Raw genomic sequence first — 22,184 nt, 5'->3', positions numbered from 1 at the left:
AAGGGGGCTGGGTGGGCACTGGTTAGGATCTGACAGTTTTAAATAGTTTTTCTCTAAAAAGTTTTCTAGGTTTGCAGTTTTGTCTTTTTTTTTTTTTTTTCCTTTACTTTCATTTTTTTTTTTTAAAAAGCTACGAGAATGAGCAGGTGGACTGTAGTCTCCAGGAATGGTGGCGTCTCACGCTTCTTGTGCTTTTTCCTTTGGGGCCTCCGAGCGGCTAGAGGGGTGGGATGGGCAGGAGGCTCCCTGTAAACATTTGGACTTGGGCTGGGTCAGGGGCTGGTGTTGAGCGAAGCCAGGGGTCTCAGGCTGGAGAAGTGAGTGCCCCTCCAGACACAGGCCTTGGGAGATTCAGCATGTGCTCCCCTCCCCCATCACAGAACAAGACAATGGTTAACACCAGAAGAGATGCCCAGGAAGGGGGTACCGCGGCCATTCCCGGCAGCTAGGACAAGGGCCGGCTTCAAATAGGAGGGCCTGTGGCAGTTCCTCAACCCGAGTCTCTGGAGCTGAGGGAGGGAACAGGGGAGCCAAGAACAGAGAGAGGAAAGAGGGAAAAAGCAGCCGGGGAGAGGAGAGGAGCGGGCAGGCAGGGAGCGTGGTCCTCTTGCCCCCATCTTCCTCAGGAGCTGGAGGGAGCAGAGTCGGCGGTGGCCCTGGAGGTGGGGGACAGTCAGGGCATGGGTCGGGAGGAAGCCAGAGTGTGCCTCTCCTCCCACCTCCCTGGACAATGACCCTCTCTTTTTTCTCATCCACCTGTTACCAGGGACACAGTGGCTGCCCAGGAGCCAGTGTCTGTTGCTGGGTTATGTGAGGGAGGGGGGTCTGTAGCACTGGCAGAGTCCTCCCCATCTGCCCCAGGGCTAGTGGGGCCGGCGTCAGCCCAGGACCCTCAGCTAGGTCTGAAGGAAAGACCGCAGAGCCGAGTGCAGAGCTGGTCACGCTGAGTGGCAGGTGGCTGCACTCTCTGTCATCTAGCCTCCTTCCGGCCAGGCCAGTGGCTTGGTGGATGACTAAGTTTTCTCCAAGGGAGGTCAGAACAGCCCTCTAATTTTCTCCCGGCACATGGCCAGATGTTTCTGCTGTCTGGATCACTAGCCAGCCTACCTGTGTGCCCTGACCTCAGTAGCCCACCTGACTTGCCACCCTGTGCTCCCAGGCAACCCCCCACCCAACCCAGGCCCTCCCGAGGCCCAACCCTGTCCCTTATCTGGGCTCAATGGCTCCACTTTGTTCCACCCCAGCTCCCTGCCAGCCTACCCACCCCACCACCGTCCCAGCTCACCATCCTGCCAGGCCCCGCCCCCTCAGAAGAGGCCGCAGTCCTTCAGGTTGTTCTTGATGATGACGTCGGTGACGGCATCGAACACAAACTGCACGTTCTTGGTGTCGGTGGCACAAGTGAAGTGCGTATAGATCTCCTTGGTGTCCTTGCGCTTGTTCAGGTCCTCAAACTTACTCTGGATGTAGCTGGCTGCCTCGTCATACTTGTTGGCCCCTGTGGGAGACAAAATGGTGAGGACTTGTGCCACCTGTACGGCAGGCAGGCCTGTCCCACATGAACGACAAGGTCCTGTGCGTGTGAACAGACAAGCATATAACATGTGCACACATGTGCAAAGGGTGACAGTGTATGTGAATGTACATGCATGTTTGAGTGTGTAAAGAAGGGCTCCTGATTGTGTACATGTACGGGGTACAGGCCCTGTGTGCAGGCACAAGTACATAGGCCTAAGTGAGGCACCAGCTCCTGCCTGAGTGTCCCGCAGTTACCCTTCTGTCCAGCGGGGGGCGCCTGCACACCACCTGGTCACCACCAGCTCCTCCCCAGAGGCCCAGTCCCCACACCTGTGTACTCAGGGAAGCAGATGGTCAGGGGGCTGTGTGTGATCTTCTCCTCAAACAGGTCCTTCTTGTTGAGGAAGAGGATGATGGACGTGTCTGTGAACCACTTGTTGTTGCAGATACTGTCAAACAGCTTCATGCTCTCGTGCATGCGGTTCTGGGGGCAGGACAGCGCGGTCAGCACCCGCCACTGCTCCCCACCCCCACGCCCCCCTCAGTGGCCTCTCGGCCTCTCACCATCTCCTCGTCCTCAGCTAGCACCAGGTCATAGGCGCTCAAGGCTACACAGAAGATGATGGCTGTGACACCCTCAAAGCAGTGGATCCACTTCTTCCGCTCAGACCGCTGACCGCCCACATCAAACATCCTGCGGACACAGGGTCGCCTTAGCTCCAGAAAAGGCGGTCCCGAGAGACGGTCCCCATTTCACAAGTTGGCTGACTGAGGACAGAGGCCTGCTCAGAGTGGGGCAGTTGTCTTCATGGAATCATTCACACTTGTCCACCTTACTCAAGGTTCTGGGTCGGAGCATGTCTGCATAGGTGGGGTCAGGGCTGGTCAGCAGGGCAGGCTGCAGCCACATGGGGCAGGGGCAGCAGAGGATGTGGGCCACTGGCAACCACACAGCCTTGAGAAACCTCAGAGCAGGGAATCCTGGGGAATCCTGGACCAGCCCCTCCCTCCCAATACAGCCATTAGCAGGCCTTGGAGTAAGGGTCCCTCCGTCTGTCGCCCCAAAGGCTATCAAGTCCTGCCCTTCCACCCTGCCCACATGCTGGCTCACTTGAAGTGTAGGTCCTTGAAGGTGAAGTGTGTCTCCACGATGCCCGTGGTTTTCACACGGGTCCGTAGCACGTCCTGCTGTGTGGGGATGTAGTCGCTCTGCGCGATGCGCTCCAGGTCATTCAGGTAGCTAGATGTGGGGGCAGGCAGGTCAGTAGTGGCCAGCAGGAGGCCTCCTAACCTGGACCCCGGGCCAGCTGACCCAGGCCCCTATTCCTCCCATCCCCTCATTTCTCAAAGCCCTTGCCTCTTCAACCCTTGCCTTTATGACATTCATTGCTCAGATGAGAAAAACTGGACCAGAAGCCCTTGCCGCCTCCTGCCTGTGGAACGGGCCCGGAGGAGGTGCGGCTGTGACCGGCCAGCCAAGCCCCAGCACCCAGGTCCTAGCCAGGCCTGCCTCAGACAGGATCCAGGCCTGGTAGAGCTGCAAACTGAGGAGGGTGGGAAGGGACAAATTAGTCTTTCAGTGAGGGATTCAGGATGCTAATTGGCACAATTATGGCACCCACTACAGAGCAGCCTGGCATGTCCCTCAATGCAGGGTTGGACAGGTTGGGGCCTGTCAGGCTCAATGGGCTCTTTGCCCAGCGTCCAATAAAATTTGGACTCCTCAAGGGAGAGCATGGGCACCTGTTTGGCAGGAGTCCCAGGGGCTCCTCATTACCAGCTCCCTTGATTAATATCAACACTGCTCCTGTCAGGCCCTGGGACCAGCTCTGTCTGCCTCAATATCCTTGAGGTGCCCTGGGGACTGGGTCCAGGCCTCTGAGCCGCTGCCCAGTGCCGATGTCTCACTTCACTCCTGGCGCAGGGCTGTTGGGGCCAGCAGGAAATGACCTCAGAGACGCAGGGACAGAACAGAAAAACAGGAAGGACCATGAGGGCCCATGACGCATGGGCTGTGACCTGCTTACGGCACCCCGCCACCTACTGAGAACCTCTTGCCCAGAGGTCTCCTGGTGGTTTCCACGCCAGCCTCCCCCTTCTCCACAACAGGGTTCACCCCAGGGTCCCACTGACCCACAGCAGCCTTGAAGGATTGCTGTGAAGAGGGGTTGGGGCACTCCTGTTCCCTGTAGTGTTCTAATCCACTCCCCACCCCTAGGTGATCTGGTCATGGCATAAACCTGCCTGGGAGAACAAGACCTGTGTCACTGCTGGATCCCCACCCCCAGAACAGTGCTGGGCACACAGCGGGTGCTTAATGTCTAGGGAACGAAGGAATGGGGAGTAGCCTGGAAGGGACCCATACCTACCCTCCTTGAGTATCCTGGACACTGAGGTGGTAATGGTTGATAGGACCCACCCCTGCCTGCCTCTAGGACCCATAAGATCTGCTGGTGCTGAGCCTCTGTGACCTCTGAGACGGGCATCGCTGAGGTCTGGAGACCCCCACTATGTTTGTTTGTTTGTTTGTTTGTTTAATTTTTTTTAAAGTTTATTTATCTTGAGAGACAGAGTAGAGGAGGGAGAGACAGAGAGAGGGAGGGAGAGAATCTCAGGCAGGCTCTGTCTGTCAGCACAGAGCCCGATGCGGGGCTCGAACTCATGAACTGTGAGATCATGACCTGAGCTGAAACCAAGAGTCGGACATTTAGCCAACTGAGCCACCCAGGAGCTCTGACCCCCACTATGTTTGGCTGCTATTCTGCAACTCCTCTGGGGGGCACTCACAAGGGCATTCAGGGCACTGCAAGGAGAGGGAGGCGCTTCATGTGACTGGGGCAGGGCTCAGGGCGCAGGACCAGGCAGGGCCAGCCTCCTATCCACCCTCACCCTGGTCCAGCCCCTCTCTGGGTGGGCTCAGGACTTGAAGGGCAGCACAGCGGGGGAGAAAGGTGCTGCGAACAGGGGCTGGCTTAAGCAGAGGTGGGAAAGGTGAGGTATGAGCACAGGGGCAACCGCCTATCTGCCTATTTGGCGCAGTCCAAAAAGCCTGGGCACGTCTCCCGCAGCCATCAGCACTGGCCACCAACCTGTCCTGTTCTCCATGGGTGCTCAGCCCTCTGCACCAGGCCTGGCATACGGTAGGTAGTTCAGGGAAGGAGTTCAGACAATGACCCCATAGGCTGGGCCTCTGGAACTCCCAGAACCCCCTGTGATTCCCCAGCCAAGTCTTAGGCTCTAACTTAAACACATATCTGTCACCTCCTGGTCTCTTCCCCTTGTATCTTCCTCTCCAACCAGTCTGAACATCTTCTGGGACCCCCGGCACAGCCAGCACTACTCACTTCCAGGCCTGTGCACATGTGCCCCTGCCTAGGAGATTTTCCTGTTCCTCCTCTGCCTGTCTCTTGTTCAGAACTCAGCTGAGGCAGTCCCTGCTCTAGACCTACCCCCACTCCCACCATAACACTGACACTGTAGGTGGTCGCTACTTGGGGATGTGTCTACTCCATCCTCACTGGGTCCCTCAAGCTTTGCACAGGGCCTGGCACAGGAGGCAGCAAATGTTCTTTAGAATGATTGCGTCTAGGGGCACCTGGGTGGCTCAGTCAGTTAAGTGTCAGACTCTTGATTTCGGCTCAGGTCATGACCTCACAGTTCATGAGTTCAAGTCCTGCATTGGGCTCCACACTGACAGTACGGAGCCTGCTTGGGATTCACTCTCTCTCCCTCTCCCTCTGCCCCTCCCCTGCTCATGCGTGTTCCCTCCAAATAAATAAACAAACAAACAAATTTAAAAAAAAAAATTTTAAAATACAATGATTGTGTCTAAGGACAGATCAGACTCCAGTTGGCCCTGGAGGGACAGCAGCCCTGCCTGTCCTTCCTCCTGACTTTCAATACCATGCCCCCCACCTCAAAGCAAAAATCACCAAGGCCTTGGTTGACAGTCACCAGCTTCATAAGCAGAGACTGGCAGTGTCTTTCTGAGAATGCTCAGGCCCTCCATTCTAGGCTGTGGTCCAGAGCCCCCCTCACCCCACCCGGCTCCTTGGAGTACTCACTAGGCAGCAGAGTCGTTGAGCTGGTACTCCCGAGAGCGGCCAAAGCAAGCCTGCACACCGTGGTCAGCCCAGAGCCTCCGGATGACACCAGACAGATCCTCAGGGAGCACGCCTTGCTCCTCAGCAGTACAGGAGAGTGCAAACAGCTGCCTGGCATCATCCTGGGCGCAGTGTCGAGGTGTCAGCCAGTCACAGGAGTTCACGCCCACCCCACCTGTCAGGGGCCTCCAGAATGGGGCCCAGGCTTGGGTATTTCTAGGTTCCCCAGGACAAGGCTTGCCCTGAAGCCTTTAGGGAAGCAGGCAGGGGTTGAGGAGAGGACATACCGCTCGGGAGGGGTCGGCAAAGTCAATCTGCAGATTGCCCATGGCTTTGACAATGGCCATGATGGACTGGATGGTGTTGCTGTAGACGACCGCCCGGTACTGCCGGCACTCCTCCTCAGAATAGCCATCCTCATGGATGATCCTGGCAGCCAGGGGTCAGGAGTTAGGGCCCCTAGGGCACGAGGACCATACATGGCCTCCTGGGGCTGCTGAAGCCTGCAGGGACCTATTACAGAGAGAAGGAAACTTCCCCCGACCCTCTGGGACGTGAGGATGGGTGATTGCCTCCGACAAGGTCCTGGGCTTGGCTAAGACTGGCTGGGCCACTACTTGGTGGGGGGGGGGGGGGGGGGGGTGCGGTGCAACACAGACCCAGAGAAAGAAGAGGGGAAATCAGGGTTTGGTGGCTGTCTCTCGCACATAGCACTTACTTCATCTGCTTGACAATGGTGCTCTTCCCTGACTCCCCAGCACCTGGAACAGAGGGCACAGGCTGTCAGGGAGCAGCCCCAGTGGGGCTACATGTGGCCCAGCCACTGGCAGCCCCAGAGGCAGAACCCACCCTCCCCCATCAACTGCACAGGGAGATGGAGGCAGTTGGGCCTGGGAGGCAGCAAAGCTACAAGGGTGCAGCTGGCAGGGCCACAGTGGTCAAGACCCCAGGCCTTTGCTTCCCCCAAGCTTCACTGCCCACCACATTACCCCCCTCAACAGCAGAATGAGCTCAGGGGCTTTGGTTGGAGACAAGCCCTCAGAAGTCTCCTTGTCATTCTCACGCAAGCAGGCTCGCCAACATGGTGCCAGGACACAGCTGGCAGGAAGGAGCCCTGCACACTCTAGCAGGGGAGCATTCCCTCTTCTCCCCACACTCTGAGCCACCAAGGGGCCTGGGCTAGGACAGTGTCATAGTCCTGCCTCCTAGGCATGGCCCAAGTCTACCCTGAGCAGATGGAGACCAGGACTTGGGAGACACGCAGCATGACTGACACACACACGCTCATACACACATACCCTTGGACTGACTCAACATGCTTCCAAGCCTGGCAGAGGCCCATTCTATATTCTCCTTGGCCAATACTGAGGGATTTGCTGGTACTCTTTCCCATGGCTGCCACAGCAGCCCTACAAACATACTACTTCTGCTTCCATTTTATAGACAAGGACACCGAGGCTCACAAAGGTAGTCTTGGCCCAAGATTTTGCAGCCAGGGGGCCCCTGGGTGGCTCAGTTGGTTAAGTGTCTTCGTCTCAGGTCATGATCTCATGGTTTGGGGTTCGGGCCCTACATCGGGCTCTCTGCTGTCAGTGCAGAGCCCACTTCAGATCCTCTGTCTCCCTCTCTCTCTGACCCTCCCCCATTTGTTCTCTCTCAAAAATTAACAAACATTAAAAAAAAAGGGGAGGGGCGCCTGGGTGGCTCAGTCTGTTGAGCATCCGACTTCGGCTCAGGTCATGATCTCACGATTTGTGAGTTCAAGCCCCGCATCGGGCTCTGTGCTGACAGCTCAGAGCCTGGGGCCTGCTTCGGATTCTGTGTCCCCCCACCCCTCTCCGCCCCACCCGTGCTTGTGCTCTGTCTCTGTCTTTCAAAAACGAATAAACATAAAAAAAATTAAAAAAAAAAAAAAAAAAAAAAGATTGTGCAGCCAGGATTCAGATAGGCAGGGAGACACACAGGACCAAGATTGCCTGGCCTGCCCAGCCTTTCTCAGATGTGGCTCAGATGCTGCAAGAGGCCCCAGAAGGTGTTTTTAAAAAGGAGGGAGGGAAAAAAAAAAAAAAAAAAAAAAAGCAGCTTCCCAGGTCCTATCCTAGACACACAAACCCAGAGCCAGATCTTGAGGGGTGCAGCCCAGAAACCCACATTCCCCAGGGAGTCTGCAGGGAAGTGTGAAGACCAGGAGGGCTACACTACCTCCTGGCTGGGGGATGGTGGGAGTGGGGGCAGGACCTCATCTCCTCCTTTCACCATCCCCTTTTTTTTTTTTTAATAAAGTTGTTTTTTAACGTTTATTTATTTATTTTGAGAGAGAGAAAGAGAGCATGGGGGAGGGGCAGAGAGAGAGAGGGAGAGAGAGAATCCCAAGCAGGCTCCGAACTATCAGTGCAGAGCCCCATGTGGGGCTCAAGCTCAGGAACGGTGAGATCATGACCTGAACCAAATTAAGACTCAGACACTTAACTGACTGAGCCACCCAGGCGTCCCTCCTTTCACTGTCCCAAACTCCAAGTAGAAGACACCTCAGTTGGGCCCTGCTTCCCCTCCCAGCTCTCGCACAGACTGTTCCCTCTGCTCCTTCACTGCCATCACTGCCAGCCATACCTGCACCTGCCAGGCCCTTCCTCTTGCCAAAGCCAGGCATTTGCCCATGCAGTTTTCTTTGCGGGGCATACGTGTGCCATGGCCCATTGACATGTGTCCCAACCCTTTTGATCAATGTGGCAGGTCTACCCCTCTGAGCAGCTCAGGAGAGTAGATAGCGGGGTCTGTGGGGAGGTCACACTTGGGGACTCTGGCTCCACTATCCCTCAGGGCAGGTCAAGACAACCTCAGAGGGTAAAGGGGAAAACACACAGACTCACATGAGCAGCAAGAGTATCGACAATAATGATCATAGCAAAGCCATGAACAGCAACCTCTACGTGTCAGATGCTCTTCTCCGCCTGTCATGGCAACTAAGGAATTTAATCTCACAGCAATCCCACCTAACAAACGGAGAAAACTGAGACAGAGGTTACTGTCCCATGGTCCTAATCCCCTCTATGGGTGGCCCACCTTGCCAGCCATGTAGTGCCTCCTAGAGCTGCCCAGTGCAGCTGGGCCACACTGTCTTCAGGTCCAGGCTGCACGTGTCACTGGGTTCACTCCCTGCCTTCCTAGGCAGATAATAGTCTGAGTCTCTACAGTGCCCTCCCCATCCCCACCAAGGTCCCTGCCCACCTCCGTCCACCCTGCCCACCCATCTCACCCCAGATCCACATTTTACTAGGAGAAAGTGAGGCAAAGCTGTGGCCCTCACAGAGTTAGGCCTGGTATGTGCACAACCCAGTGGCCTCCCTGAGAAGGGTCTGGGGTCTCCTCTCAAATGCTACCAGCTGCTGGGTATTACTGGGCTTCTGACTATCCCAGGCCTGCTTCCCAGGATAGGTGAGGGAGTAATTGGGGTGGGGGAGGGGGACACACAACTGTGCAGGCCCTGGGGGGTGGCTCTGAAGCAGCGAGCCCCTCTACTATCGGTTCAGCCCCTGGGCCCTAGAAGCACCCGTTCCAGTGCACTCCCCTGGACATGGGCTTGGTCAGATGGCAGTACTCCTGCTTCCTCGTGCTATGCATGGCAGAGGAACAGCCAGGGTCCCCCACACTGACACTCCATACCTGCTGATGGAAAGATGGGGAGAGGGCCTAGGAAGGCCCGAGAGTGATGCCTGATCACGGAGGCCAATCCTCCAGAACCCAAATATCCAGGAGCAGGGAGGGCAGCACCGGGCTGGCTAACCACAAGGTCCAGGTGACCTCCTGGCTGTCCTGCCCACCTAGGCACTTGCTCCCACAGAGCAGGAGGCTGGTAGCACATCCTGGGGCAGAGGGAGACTCAGGAACCAGAGGCCTCAGCCAGGATTGGGGGTTCAGTGGAGGAGCAGAAGCCAAGGATGTGAAGTGATGGGTCAGATCAATCATGCAGGCCCCAGTCAGGCAAACCAAGACTCAGAGTGGGCAACTGTCCAGGGCACATGAGACCTGAGGTTTTGGTAAGGGTTCTGTCTCTTGTGTGACTTTGGGACCATGTCTGCCTGAGGTACCAGTTTCCCTGTCTGGCCTTTTGACCACTCTCCTAGTAAAGTGGTATGGCACCCTGTGACCCTGCCCAGAGACAGGGATGACAGCACAAATGAGCTTTGCATCTGATTTTCCTAGCAGTGGCAGACCTGGCAGACACAGAGATGGGCAGTACCTGGGTGACCAGGCTGGAGCCAGGACACTTGCTCCCTGTCCCAGCCAACTGAGGGTCCATTTCCCTGTCCCCTTTGAGCCTCAGCCTCCCTTCCTGTCACATTCTGAGGGTTAGGAGGACATTCTCTGCCCCCATTTGACAGGTGGACAAACCAAAATCATGGAGCCCCCATCCCTGGACTCAGGGCGGCCCCTTTGTCCTCCCAGCAGCTGTGACTCAAGCAGGAAGGAGTGAGTGGCAGGACAAGGGTGTGGTGCTGGTGGCTAGGCAGGAAGCAGGGGGGAACAGAGGGACAGAAGGAGAGGCATGGCCCAGGAGCAGCTACAACAAGCAGACCAGGAGGCAGAGGCAGAGTGGGTGGGATGGTGGAATAGGGGGGGCCAGGTACCCCCAGGAGCTGTGGGGCCTAGCCCCACTCTTCACCCCCTCCCCCGGGCCCTTTTCCATTAGGACTTGACAGTGCTCCCCTATCAGATAAGCTAGTACTTGGCTTGAAGTTTGCCTGTACCCTGCTGGTCCTGGGTGCCCAGTTCCTTCCACCCAGCCCTGCACCCTCCCTTCAGAGGAGGCTTCACTAGCTGGTTCTAGACTGAAGGTGGCAGGAGTCTCCTGCCCACAGAGGACCCCACCAGGCACTACTTCTCCAGCTGGGTGATATCAGAGGGGCCCACAGAGGCTCCCTAGGATGACTTCAGTGTTCCTATTGGGCCATACCTCTTCCCACCAAGAAGAAACCTCCGCAGGCTTTGTCCCAGGGCACAGCTGCTGGGCCCCCAGCAGGCAGGCAGTAATTGCCATGATGTGCTGGCGACAGAGGCTGCTCTGCATTAGAACATCTGCTTCCACTCTGGGAGCGCTGGGCCCCAACAGAGGCGGGAACAGATGGGGGAAGGGAGACAGCACAACTCCACCTGCCCGAACAAGGCCAGCAGGGCCTCTGCAGCAGCAGAGATGGGGTCGCTGGTCCTGTTGCCTGATGCTGACTTCCAGCCCCAGCATCAGGTCACTGCTGTAGGTCTATCTTGACCCTCTGTGTCTCAGACAAGGCTTTGTCTTGCTGGAGGCCCTGAATGCTGCTGTCCTTTCTGGCCTCAGTTTCCCTTCTGCAGACGCCGCCAAGCCTCAAGTGGCCAACTGACCCATCGCTCACTGTCAGACCCTCTCTGAAAGAGAGGTCCAGACCTACCACAGCCCTGGTGCCCATTCTGATCCTTCCTGATGTTCTCAAGAGCCTCACCCCCTTCCTGCCCTTGCTCTGGTACCTCATCTGTGAAACAGGACACCACTATTATCTCCTCCAAGAGGGAGGGGAGGATTAAACACAAAGCTCTTCTCATAGTGCCCAGCACACAGTGAACACTCAGATAAAAGTTATCACTATGTTTCTCCTCTATGGAAGATCACAGATGTCCCCAAACCTTTCATTTCCTGCAGCCTTCAATGACCATACTGCATAGTTCACTGCAACCACGACCTGCAGAGTGGCCTGCTGTGGCCATCTCATCGGAAGGAGAGTTTCTGAGGCTTTCAGACAAGGTGCAGTGGAGGGCAATGACCAGCGGCTAACAGGCTGGCGCAGCACTGGCGGTTCCTGCTGGGACCTGTGTACTGTGGGACAGCAGTCAGAGCCACTCAGTTCTTTTCGGGCTTCTGGCTCTGAGTTTGTCACTTCCCTTCCACAACCCAGTACTGCTACATAGCTGGGGCCTTCTTCCCGTCCCGGGGCCTTGCCGCAGACACTGCTCACTGACTCCATGCGCTCAGAAGGCTAGGCAGAGGCTCCTGCACTGGTGGGCTCCCCTGGAACACATGGGCCTAGGGAGAGCAGCCAGCTGACGTGGCGGCCCGAGGGCAGAGATTCTCATAAGCAGCAGGGCTGGGACCACAGGGTAGACTTGGGCTGCAGCCCAGCTCAAACCCACAGTACCAGGCCCGCCCCCACTGCCACCCCCGAGCCTGCCCCAGTGGGGCACAGGGGGGAAGGTGGGGGTGAACCTTGGGAAGCCTACCCCAAAGGCAGCCTGGGCGCCACCTCCCACTCTCATCCCAGGAAGGTGCCACGTCTCTGTCTCTGGCCCAGCCGGTGGTTCCAGGCCCCTTAGCTCTGGCCCCTCCCCTACAGCCTCAGGGACCCAGGTCCCGCCACCACTAGGGGGAGCCCGGCAGCCAGAGATGGTGGAGGAGGTGGGGGCTGGGCAGTACTGGGGAGCATTTGCTTCTAAAAAGCAGTCTAGGCTAGGCAGCTGGGGGAGGTGCCTGGACCCTCACCCAACGCCCTCTCCAGGGCCTGGGAGGCCCACAGCCTGCGGAGACCCCACACACAGGGTAACAATGGGAATGGGAGAGAGGAGGAGGGGGCCCACCAGACAAAGGCCCTCCAAGCCCCGCCCCTGGCTGTCTCTTCCTTCCTCCAGGTGCTCTCTTAGGCCTGACTCCCTCCTAGGTGGCTCTGTAAGGGTCTAACACTGGGGGACAGGGACATGGGTCTTGGATTCGGGCTGCAACACCCCCACCCACAAGTGTGGTCTTGCTTCCCCCAAGTGCCCTAACAAACCTGGAACTTCCCTCTTGCCAGTCTGCCACTTGGGTGGCCACCAATGGCTTCCAGGGGTTCATGATGCCCACCAGGAAGCACTAGCAAGCAGGGCCTGGCCTGCTACTGCCAAGTCAGAGCTTTCTGTGTAAGGGAGAGAGGCCTCGGCACCTGCCAGACATGGAAAGGACTTTCTGGGACAGGGCTGTGTCCCCTGGAATGGGGCTCTTTCTCACTGGACAGAGGGAAACTGAGCCACTGGGTAAGGAAAGACAGTTGGAGGAGAGGAGGCCCTGAGACCTGTTCATCGTTGGCCTTCAGGCTACAGGTCTCCCCCTATACAGGAGCCAGGAGGTGCTGGAAGGGCCCAGGCCATTTGACACACTCCTCCTTCTGGGATGCTTCTTCATTTAAGGAATCTCTTTGCTGTTTTCAAAGAGGCTGAATAATCCCCATCTCTTCTGATTCACTGTGATGGGCCCTGGGTGAGATACCCAACCCCCAGGCCTCAGTGTTCCCACCTATGAAATGTACCCTCAAGGGAGTGTGCCAAACTCAAGGCCTGCCCTGAGCAGCCTCCCTTGAATCCTCACACTCACCCCAAACTGTCCCAAGGTCCAGCCCAAGCATATAGCTTGTCTCTGAGCCCACAAGCCATGGGACCATGCTGAGAATCATGACATTACAGGTCCCAGCACTGGGCAGAGAGGGAAGAGGACAGCCTGAGGTTGCACAGTGAAGAAGGTGGGGGGAGTGGGCTTTCTGGGACCCAAGATCTTGAGTGGCCATCATAATGCATGTCCTCCGCTTTGTGCATGGCCTCATGGCCGAGCGAGCCCTTGAAGCAGCTCCTATCGCTATCCTAAGTCTCTCTCAGGCTCCTCAGCCCCCTAGGGCCTGGCCCAATAACACAGAGCAGAACCCCAAGGAACTTCCATGGAGGAAGGCAAGGCCACAAAACTCAGATTCAGAGGCTAAGGAGCATGAGGACCGGCCTCCTCACCTATCATGCTGGTGCCAGCCCACACCACGGACACATTCAGCCGCCATACAGCACCGCAGGCAGCCCACCACAGCCTCTGCTCTTTGTGGGAGCCCCCTGTGGGAAAGCTCTTCCCTTCTCCTCATCTGGACAACTCCCAGGCTCAGGGGCCCGTACTCTGCTCTGGGCAGCCTCTGACCCTTCCTCAGGCCTAGTCTCCATCCTCCTGAGCCTGTGGGTTATGAGAGGAACAAGCACAATGTTAGGAGGCCAGTGAAGTACTCAATGGCCTAACTATGATCTGAATCTTTCTGTGAGAGAAACATGGGCTGGGAGGGAAGATGGGAGGCTGCACTGTGATGAAGTCACCCCGGGGCTACATGGCAGACTTCTGGCTTTGAACAGGAAAAAGATTCATGAACAGACTCTTGGGTCCCCAACCTCCAGGGCAGACAGCCCCCTTTCAATCTCCTAAAAGAGGAATTGAGGCCCCCCAGAGACAGGTCCCCAAGCATAAGTAGAAAACACGTGGACCCACAGCATCTGCCTCTCATCCTGACCAATTCTTGCCAATTGGGCACAGACTCCTGACAGACAAAGGTAGTTATGGACAGTGCTCAGTCACTACCTGATCACACCTTAGTGTCTCTACTTACTGGGTAAGTCATATAATATTTCTGAGCCTCAGTTTCCTCATCAGTGAAATGGATATAATGTCAGTCTCGGCCTCATAGGGTTAAATACGATGAGACCATGAAGAGTCCAGCCCTACATATTAGTCACGGCTGCTGACACCAAAGGGAAACTGGTGATAACACCAAAGGGAAACTGAGGCCCAGTGATGGTACCTCCAGGCCCAATGGGTAGTAGGAACAGAGGGGAATCCTTAGGCTGCACCAAGGGCCCCTCTGTCCACTCCCAGGCAGGGGAAACCCAGAGTGAGCTAATCCTAGGGCTGCTGCTCCATTTCCGGGCATTCATCTTGGCCTGTAGCCGGCCTTCCGGCTTTGCAGGGCAATGGCCACTCGGGAATATAAGAGCAGCCGTTTGCTTTCCTGCTAGCCACCCTCCGCCCCCCCCACCCCCCGCTGATGTCCCTCTCCCAGCCACCACTTCCTGTGGTCGAAGGAGGGGTCTGGAATCCTTCTCAAAGGCGCCACCTTTTCTGGGATCCTGGGCCCAGTGGTTGCTGAGGTGGGACAAGGCACAGAGCTGCCTGGAATGACGTCAACTCAGTGACTACCAGTGGCGGTTCTTAGGGGTATACAGATGAGCCTGTGCAGGTGGGGTTCACCTTCCAGATCCCCCCAAGTTGAGAGGGTTCACACCCCCACCCCAGCACAGAGCAGGAGCAGCTCTCTGGCCTCTTCCTCTTTTGGGCTCCTCCTCCTCCAGCTGCTTCCTCCTTTTCCTCCGGTGTGGACACCACTTCCCTGAGAGGCCCAGCCCTGCCATGCAGACTTCACTGCCCCTCCTCCCATCCAGGGCACCGTGGGTGCTGCCATTGACACCCTCCTGCATATTTTGAGGCTTACCAGCCTTGCACCCCAGGATCCTCTGAGTCACAAGGACACCTTCTCAATAAACTTTAGAAGATCCCACCCTCAGGCTTTGGTTCAAATGGACCAGGCACTCGCCAAACCTTGAAAACACGCACAGAAGGCCAACACTGAGACCCCGTCAGACCCAGCAACTGTTTGGTTGTTCCAGGGAGATTATTTCTCCCAAACCACCTAGATGGACACAGCTCCAGGAAGCAGCACGGTGGTGAGGGTGAGGATGGAGTTGGGGTTTTAGTAAGAACAAGAGCCCCAGGCTAGAGGGACTGCATGGAGCTAAGCAGAGGGGTCCCACCTTGCACTTGTGGCTGAAAGAGGATCTGCCTGAGAGTAGCAGGTCCCAGGGTCACCATCAAAGGGCCTAGTCCTCTAACCTCCTCAGGAACCCTGAAATGCATTCTTAGGCAGAGCCCATGAGCTGTGGCCTGGCCAGAACCTGTTGACCCCTTCCTCCTCAATGAACTCCTAGATTAGGACTCCTGTCCCAAGATGCTGAGAAGATGGGACAGATGGCCCTGCTCCCATCTGCCCAGTCCTGCTTCCCAAAGCACAAAGGGGTGTTGGGGGGGGGGTGTGTGCAGCACTCAGCCTCCAGGTCAGAACGTCTCATCCTCTGCTGAGGATGTGATGGAGCAAGGTCCCTCAGTGGCTAAGAGCTAACGTGGACAAAGCTTCTTCCATCCTATTCCTGCCAAACGAATGGGTGGCTTTTAGAGACAGAGACCAAGAGAGACTGCTGTGCCCACCAACCTGTGGCCCAAGCCACCCCAAGTGCCAGCCCCTGCAGTGCTGCTGGCTTACTAGGGACCTCCCCAGGATCCAATCAGGCCCCAACCCTACCTGCTGTCACTTGCTGGGCAACGTCTGCAGGCCTAGGACACCAATAATGCTACCCAGTGACCGTGCAGCTCAGGCCAGCCCAGGGTTAACCCCTGACAGGCTGCCCAGGCCTGAAGGGGTCCCTGACCATGCCAACCCCCATCTGGCAGCCTAGCCTCCAACTCAGCACAGTGGGTGGCTCGATGCTGCCTCAGGGCCTGGCACAGAAGCCTGTGCTCCCCAGCTGGCATAACTTCCATCTCCAACTATGGTGGCAGCTCATTCCCTCTATCCTTGCCACCTGCTCTCTGCCCTGTCTGGGGTTCTCCACCCCACCCTCCTGGGATGCCTGCAGCTGAGTTCCAGCATCAATTCCTTTGCAAAGCCATCAATTCCTTTTGCAAAGATTCACCCAGTCTCCTGGCTTGGGGTACCCCTGAAGGACCCAGTTCCACTCCTATCCTAGAAGTCTGATTTCTCCTGTTGTCTGCACCAACATTAGGGTCACGGGCAGGAGATGAGCCCAGTGGGACTGGGCAAGACACAAGCACAGGGGGTCAGAAATGGCTTAGACCCTCGCTCGCTTCCCAGCGTGGGAGCTCCAGGCCGGGCTCTGGAAGACAAAGCCTCGCCCAGCCTGGGGGAGGGGTGGGAAGAAGAGACTGGAGGCCCAAGCTACCCCACCCCCATTCAAGTGCTAATGAGCTCCAGCCGGGACCTCGAAAGCTGTGGGAAGAACAGGGAGGCTGGAGGCCCGCCTGGGTACCGGTCCACCTGGTGCCTAGAGCCCAGCTGCCTCCCCAACCTTAGGCAGCCAGGAAGGTAGCTCAGCCCTGAGAAGTTGGGCTTAAGGTCCCCAGGACAGTCTATCACTCCAGCTGGCACCAATTGTCTACACACCTCGGTCTCCCCACTTGCTGTGAACAGCTGCCTGAGGGCAAGGGAGGGGGTTCCCCAGGACCTCCATATGGGGGCCAGTCAGCCTGTAGGCTGGGGAGAATCCTCCCCACCAAACTCTCAACTCTGTAGGAGTCATTAGAGGCTCTCTCACTTGTTCTCACACCCCCAGGCTTTGGCCCATGGTCCCACAACACCTGTGGCTGCAGGCAGGCATCCTGTTCCCAGTTATGGATGGGGAACAGGACATCTACCAGGATTTCACCTGTCACTGGGTTTCTCAACAAGTGCACTAGGTGGAGCTGGGTATTGAACCTAAGTCTGTGTGACCCCAAGAGCTAGTCTAAAGAGGTGAACCGTCCTCCCCCAGGCCAGGCCTTCCTACTTCAGTGCCCTCGCTGAGTGGATCTTTCTGCCCCAATACCTGCCCCTGGCAAATGCCGCTCATTTTGCAAAGCCACCCGAGGAACCTCCCACCCTTCATTCACAGGCACCACTAGACTCTTCCCAACCAGGATCCCAGGCTACCCCTTCTCCAGTTAGACCAAGCCCCAGGCAACAGCCCTGGAATTATCCCTGTTCATGGATGTGTTCTATAGCCTCATTCTTTCCATACATGCTTAATAGGCACCTACTGTTTGCCAGGCCATTTGTTAGAAACACAGATGGGACAGACACCACAACACTCCTTTCCTTTTCTTTTGGTAAACCTAATCGAGCCTTTGTATGTGCAGTCCCTGCACTGGCCAGGCCAAGATCTCCTGCAGCAGTGCTCTGGCCTGAGCCCCAGGGCTGTGGGGCAGCCCAGCTCTGAGAGCTAAATAGGCTCTACTGGAACAGCAGAGACAGCAGGCCCGCAGCAGGCCCCAAACAGCCAGAGCTGAAAGGAAGCATGTAAAACCACTCTCATATGAACGGGTGGAATCCCCACTGCATGCTCTGCCCTATGACAGGCTACAGACTCATCAGCGAGAGTTCTGCACAGGGTGGGTTAAGGGCTGTCTCTGAGGAGCCAGTCAGGCAGGTGGGGAGTTCAGGAAGAAACAGCCTGAAGAATTTCTCTCTCGGTGTCTGCCAGCCCCCATCCCTGTCATCGGTCCCAACACTGAGCCCTTGCCACCCGCCCACAATGTATCAGGTTCAGTGACCTCCATCTTACTCCTCCATCTACCCATCTACCCCCAAGACTGAGTTCAGACTAGTAGTACTTCCTTCATTCAACAAACAGACAAGAAGCACTTGATAGACGCCAGGCTCCATGCTTGGCACAGAAGGCACAGAAATGAACAGGACACAGCTCTGCCCCTGTAGTCTCAAGGAAGGACAGCTGTCACCCAGGCAAATACCACTCTCTGATGGGGGAAGGAAGCAGTAGCACCAGGAGCCACAGGAGGGGTTTCAGCAGCCTCCGTCAAGGAAGGGTCCTGGGAGGTGGTCCTGGAGCAGAGTCTTGAAGAACAGTCAAGCAGGAGTGAGTTAGATGGAAAGAAGGAAAATGCATGCCAAGCTAGGAGAGCAGATGCACAGTCCCAGGGGCAAGAGAGAAGGGCTGTATTTATACACTGAAGCCTTCATGGAGCCCATGAGGGGACAGTCTCTCCTTTCTCTGTAGGCTGCCCACACAAGCCCATCCTAAATCAGAGACACCCCCCAAACACACACTCTGGCTTCCTTTCCCTCAAGTGCCCAGCCCAAGGCCCCAAATTCCACCTGGGGATAGTGGGTCAGTCAAGTTGAACTGGGGGGCAGAGAGAGGTGTCCCTGAAGTAGGGCTGGTATCAGCAGTTCTGCCCCCAGCGCCCCCTCATGACAAGCTGCTAGGAAAATCGCTCTCACCGGTGTGTACCACATCTGCCTCTGCCCCTGGTGCCCATCCGCTGGCAGGGCTACCCAGGAGGGCAAGGAGCCAGTATGCGGGTGGGGCAGCAGGCGTGGTTCTGGCTGAAAGGGAAGGCTGGCAATTGCCCAACCTAAGAGTCCCGTTGCCTGGACAGAGTTCTTCCCGCTACGTGGGACAGGCGCCCAGCACTCTGAAGCTGCTCCGCCTGGGCTCCCATCACTTCCTTGTACCTGGACGGGAAAGGGATGGCTGGCCAGTTCCCCTACCTAGGCAGCCAATGCAGATTGGGTCCCCGGTTTCAGGCAGATCTAGATCTCCCGGCCCCTTGCAGTACACCCTCTGCAGGGTCTTAGATCCCATCCCCCACCCCCAACAGGAACCTCCATGAGGCCCCTATTCTCCCCATCCTGGGCCCAGCACTCCTCTGGCCCAAACCCAGGAAGCCCATTCAACAGAGGAAGCAAAGGCCAGAGGAGCAAGATGCTGAGATGAACTCCCCAGCCTAGAAAATGCTGAGCCAGACCCTGCACCCCTGGTTGCTGCCAGCCCAGTGTAGGAGGGGCTGCTAGGCCCAAAATCTGAGCCAAGCTCTACGGAGCAAGACTAGTGGAATGGGGTTGGGACACAGAGGGCCAGGAGCCGCATGTACCCCGATCCTATGGCCCAGTCGCACATCTCCTCAGCTGATCCGCCTGGGAAGGGGCTGCCCAGTGGTCCCTGGGTGGGCACCAGGAGACAGAAGTACCAAAAACACCCTACCCAGGCCCATCGGGCAGAAGCGACGTGCCCTCCACCGCGGCGACACCCACTCAACTGGTGCTGCCGCACTCGATGCGAAGACAGGAAGAGGCAAGCGCCCAACGCAAAACAGCCCAGGAGGCTGGGCCGCCGCCCCTTCCCGCCCCTTCTCTTCCTACCCGCAGCGGCGGCGGAGCGGATGCCATTTTGAAACCTCTGGGCTGTGCCCCTGAGGCCAGGCCCCCAGGGACAGTCAACAGATGGGCTCAGGACGAAGACACGCTGTCCGTCCCTCGGCCAGACACTCAGCCAGGAAAGCTCTGCTTTTCACAGCCTGAGGACCCCACAGCGGCTGTGAGGCTGAGGGGCCACACCCCCCCACATACACTGTCCAGCCTCCAATGCTGCTACGAGGGCCTGTCTCCCCTGAGCCCTGAAACCCTCGAATCAGGCTGCCACCGGGCACCACACCTGCTCCCAGAGGAAGGCCGGACGGGGACAACTATCAGGAGCACAGTCTTTGCAAAAGTCCACCTCAGATGCCCCCCAATTCCAGTTGGCCCCCAACTCCTCATCCAGCTGGCCCACCACTTCCCCCTCACAGGGCCTCAAGATGTGACAGGCCCACCCACTTCCAGAGGCCAAGTCCTTGGCCTTTCGGCGCAGAAAGGGTGCAGGAAGCCCAGTACCCGTCAGCACATCTCCTTGGCCCGCCCAGCAGGGCAGCAATATGTCGGCTGTCTCACCACTTCCACTTCCCCCCACCCCTCAAGCAGCCACCATCTTTCCTGGCCTTGGAGGCGCCACAACCCAAACTCCTCCACACTCACACTCCATCCTACTCCCCAGACGCCCCCCTCACTGGCCCAGATAGGGCTTAGAAACTGGGAAACAGCCAGCCCGCGGAATCTCCCTGGGAAGCTTGAGGCCTGGCTCCCTCCCTCAGTGAGACCAGTAGAACCTCAGTCCAGCCCCTTAGTCTGGGCCCCTCCTCCCAGCTCGACCCTGTCCACCTAGTGCAGGAGGGGTAGAGGTAGTGCAGAGGTAGACCCAAGTGTGGTAGAGAACTCAGGGAGGAGGAGCAGAGGGGTTTGAGGAGTAATGTGTGCAGAGTGGGACCTGGTGAGCCAGATGCAGGTCACAAAGATCTCTAAAGGTTTGGGGGTTCCAGCTAGAGAGAGGGCTCATGAGCAATCATGGTTTCCACTTGAGAGGTCCCTTGATGTCAGGGTGCACAGGTGGATACAGGGTTCAGAGTAGGGACAAGGCAAGAGGGGAAAGGAAGGAGTGGGTGGGGGCCTGGCAGGGGCCCCAGGGATGTTCATGCCCAATTCATGCCCAGGGGAGCAGGTGAGGGAAACAGGTGGTGCCTAAGGTGGGGGCCAAAGCAGGGGGTTCCGGGGATTTGAGTGAAGTCTAGGGAAGGATGAAAGACAAGGCAGGGACTCTGAGGGTCTGTGAGGTTGGTCAGCAAGGGTGGATGGTCAGGCAGGGTTCTGAGTCTGGGGGCTTGGGGTCTGCGAGGAGTTAAGGGTCTGACCTAGAGTCTGGGCTACGGATCAGAGGTCTAGGCCAACCTAAAGTTTTGAACCATTTGGGTATCCTGGCCAGGCCGGGTCTGGGAGTTCAAGGCCAGGTGTGGGGGTCCAGTCTGAGTCTGGGAGTTCAAGGCCCTAGTCTGGAGGTCAAAGTCTTTGTCTGGGGATTCGGACGGGGAATCGAGGGTCCCAGCGCAGGGCGCGGCCTCACCCAAAAGCAGCAACTTCACCTCCCTCGCCGCCTTCTCGCCGTCTTCCCGCAGATTCTTGTCGATCATCTTAGAGCGCTCGGCCGCCGCCTTGTCCTCGGCACTCACGGTGCAGCCCATCCCGCCGTCCGCCGGCCCGGCCGCCGCCCGGCCCCCACACGGCCCCCGGCCCGGCTCGGCCCCGTCCGACCCACTCCGCTCCCGCCGCCGACCCTCTACGGGTAGCTCTCGGGTCGGCAGTTCCGAGCGTCTGCGGGCGGTGCCTTCCCGGCCGCCGCGCACCGACGGCGGGGCGGGCCGAGGGTGGGGCCGGAGCAGGCCAGGCCCGGGACTGGGCCAGGGAGGGCCCGAAGGCGGGGCCATAGGAGATCCGGGGTCGGTGATTGGCTTGAGGGCAGAGCAAATTAGAAGTTAGGCTCAGCCCAGACTCGGGCCCGAGCTGGAGGCGGAGCTACGCCGAGGAATAGCTGCAAGAGTAGAGCCAAGCCCAGAGGGATTGGGCTCCAGGCGAGCTGCAGGCGGGGCTGGGCTCCGATTGGATGCGGAACTCCCGGAGCCCCGCTGCCCAACGGCGGAGGCGGGCGGATCTTGTACCCCGAGGGTGGGGATCCGGTGCACCTCTTAGGCGAGCAGAAATCAGCCCTGGAGCTTAAGCGAGACGGGCTAGCTGGGTGAAGGAGGCGTGTCTTCTCTCTTGTTAAAGTTATTGAACCCAATAAACTTCTTTCAGGATCTACGGAGCCCCGGAGCCTCTCTAAACTTCGGCTTTCTCTGTCTTAAGGCGAGTTTGGCCCCTTCTCTCTCGAGTTGCAGTTTAAAAAATGTCTACTGCCACCTCTACACCTTTGCCCAAGCTATCTCCCTCAGCCAGGGTGCCTCCTCTTGTCACACAAGGCTTTATCCATCCTTCTCTGATCTAGGAGGCCTTCTCCTGCATGTAGGCATCCTGGACTTCAGCCTGGGACATGGCAACCAGACCGAGAGAGAGGGAGAAAGAGAGAGGCAGCGGGCAGGAAGGACTTATGGAAAGATAAGTGGCCCTGACCCTATGACCTGTCCCTACTGGACAGTGGCTGCAACCCTATGGCTGGGCAAAGGTGGAGTGGAGGCAGCATCGTTTCTAGCAGAACATTGCAGTCTTTCTAATACTGTTCAAGAAGAGCCCACAGCCCTGACCTCCAATGGACTTCCAGTGAAAGAGTCTGCCA

The 22,184-nt window shown here is 57.5% G+C and overlaps 1 protein-coding gene across 1 annotated transcript; it reads right to left on the bottom strand.

The window, feature by feature from the left end:
• Positions 1-69: 69 nt before the first annotated feature.
• Positions 70-21,246, bottom strand: GNAI2 (G protein subunit alpha i2). Its single transcript, XM_049640535.1, has 9 exons — positions 20,979-21,246; positions 6,340-6,382; positions 5,909-6,050; positions 5,583-5,743; positions 2,630-2,758; positions 2,083-2,212; positions 1,849-2,002; positions 1,286-1,498; positions 70-656 (listed from the first exon to the last, which is right to left on the bottom strand). The coding sequence occupies exons 1-8, from the start codon at positions 21,094-21,096 to the stop codon at positions 1,308-1,310; spliced, it is 1,068 nt and encodes a 355-aa protein (XP_049496492.1). The 5' UTR covers positions 21,097-21,246; the 3' UTR covers positions 70-656; positions 1,286-1,307.
• Positions 21,247-22,184: the final 938 nt, after the last annotated feature.

The sequence above is a fragment of the Panthera uncia genome, chromosome A2, assembly GCF_023721935.1.
Source record: "Panthera uncia isolate 11264 chromosome A2, Puncia_PCG_1.0, whole genome shotgun sequence".
In the NCBI taxonomy this organism is placed as follows: domain Eukaryota; kingdom Metazoa; phylum Chordata; class Mammalia; order Carnivora; family Felidae; genus Panthera; species Panthera uncia.
This window is presented reverse-complemented; position numbering and strand designations above follow the sequence as displayed.

Coding starts and splice junctions, on each gene's coding strand:
- GNAI2 (XM_049640535.1), bottom strand. CDS start 21,096: ATGGGCTGCACCGTGAGTGCCGAGGACAAGGCGGCGGCCGAGCGCTCT. Junction 2,759..5,582: donor CTCAACGACTCTGCTGCCTA/GTGAGTACTCCA, acceptor CCCCACATCTAG/CTACCTGAATGACCTGGAGC. Junction 2,003..2,082: donor TAGCTGAGGACGAGGAGATG/GTGAGAGGCCGA, acceptor TCCTGCCCCCAG/AACCGCATGCACGAGAGCAT.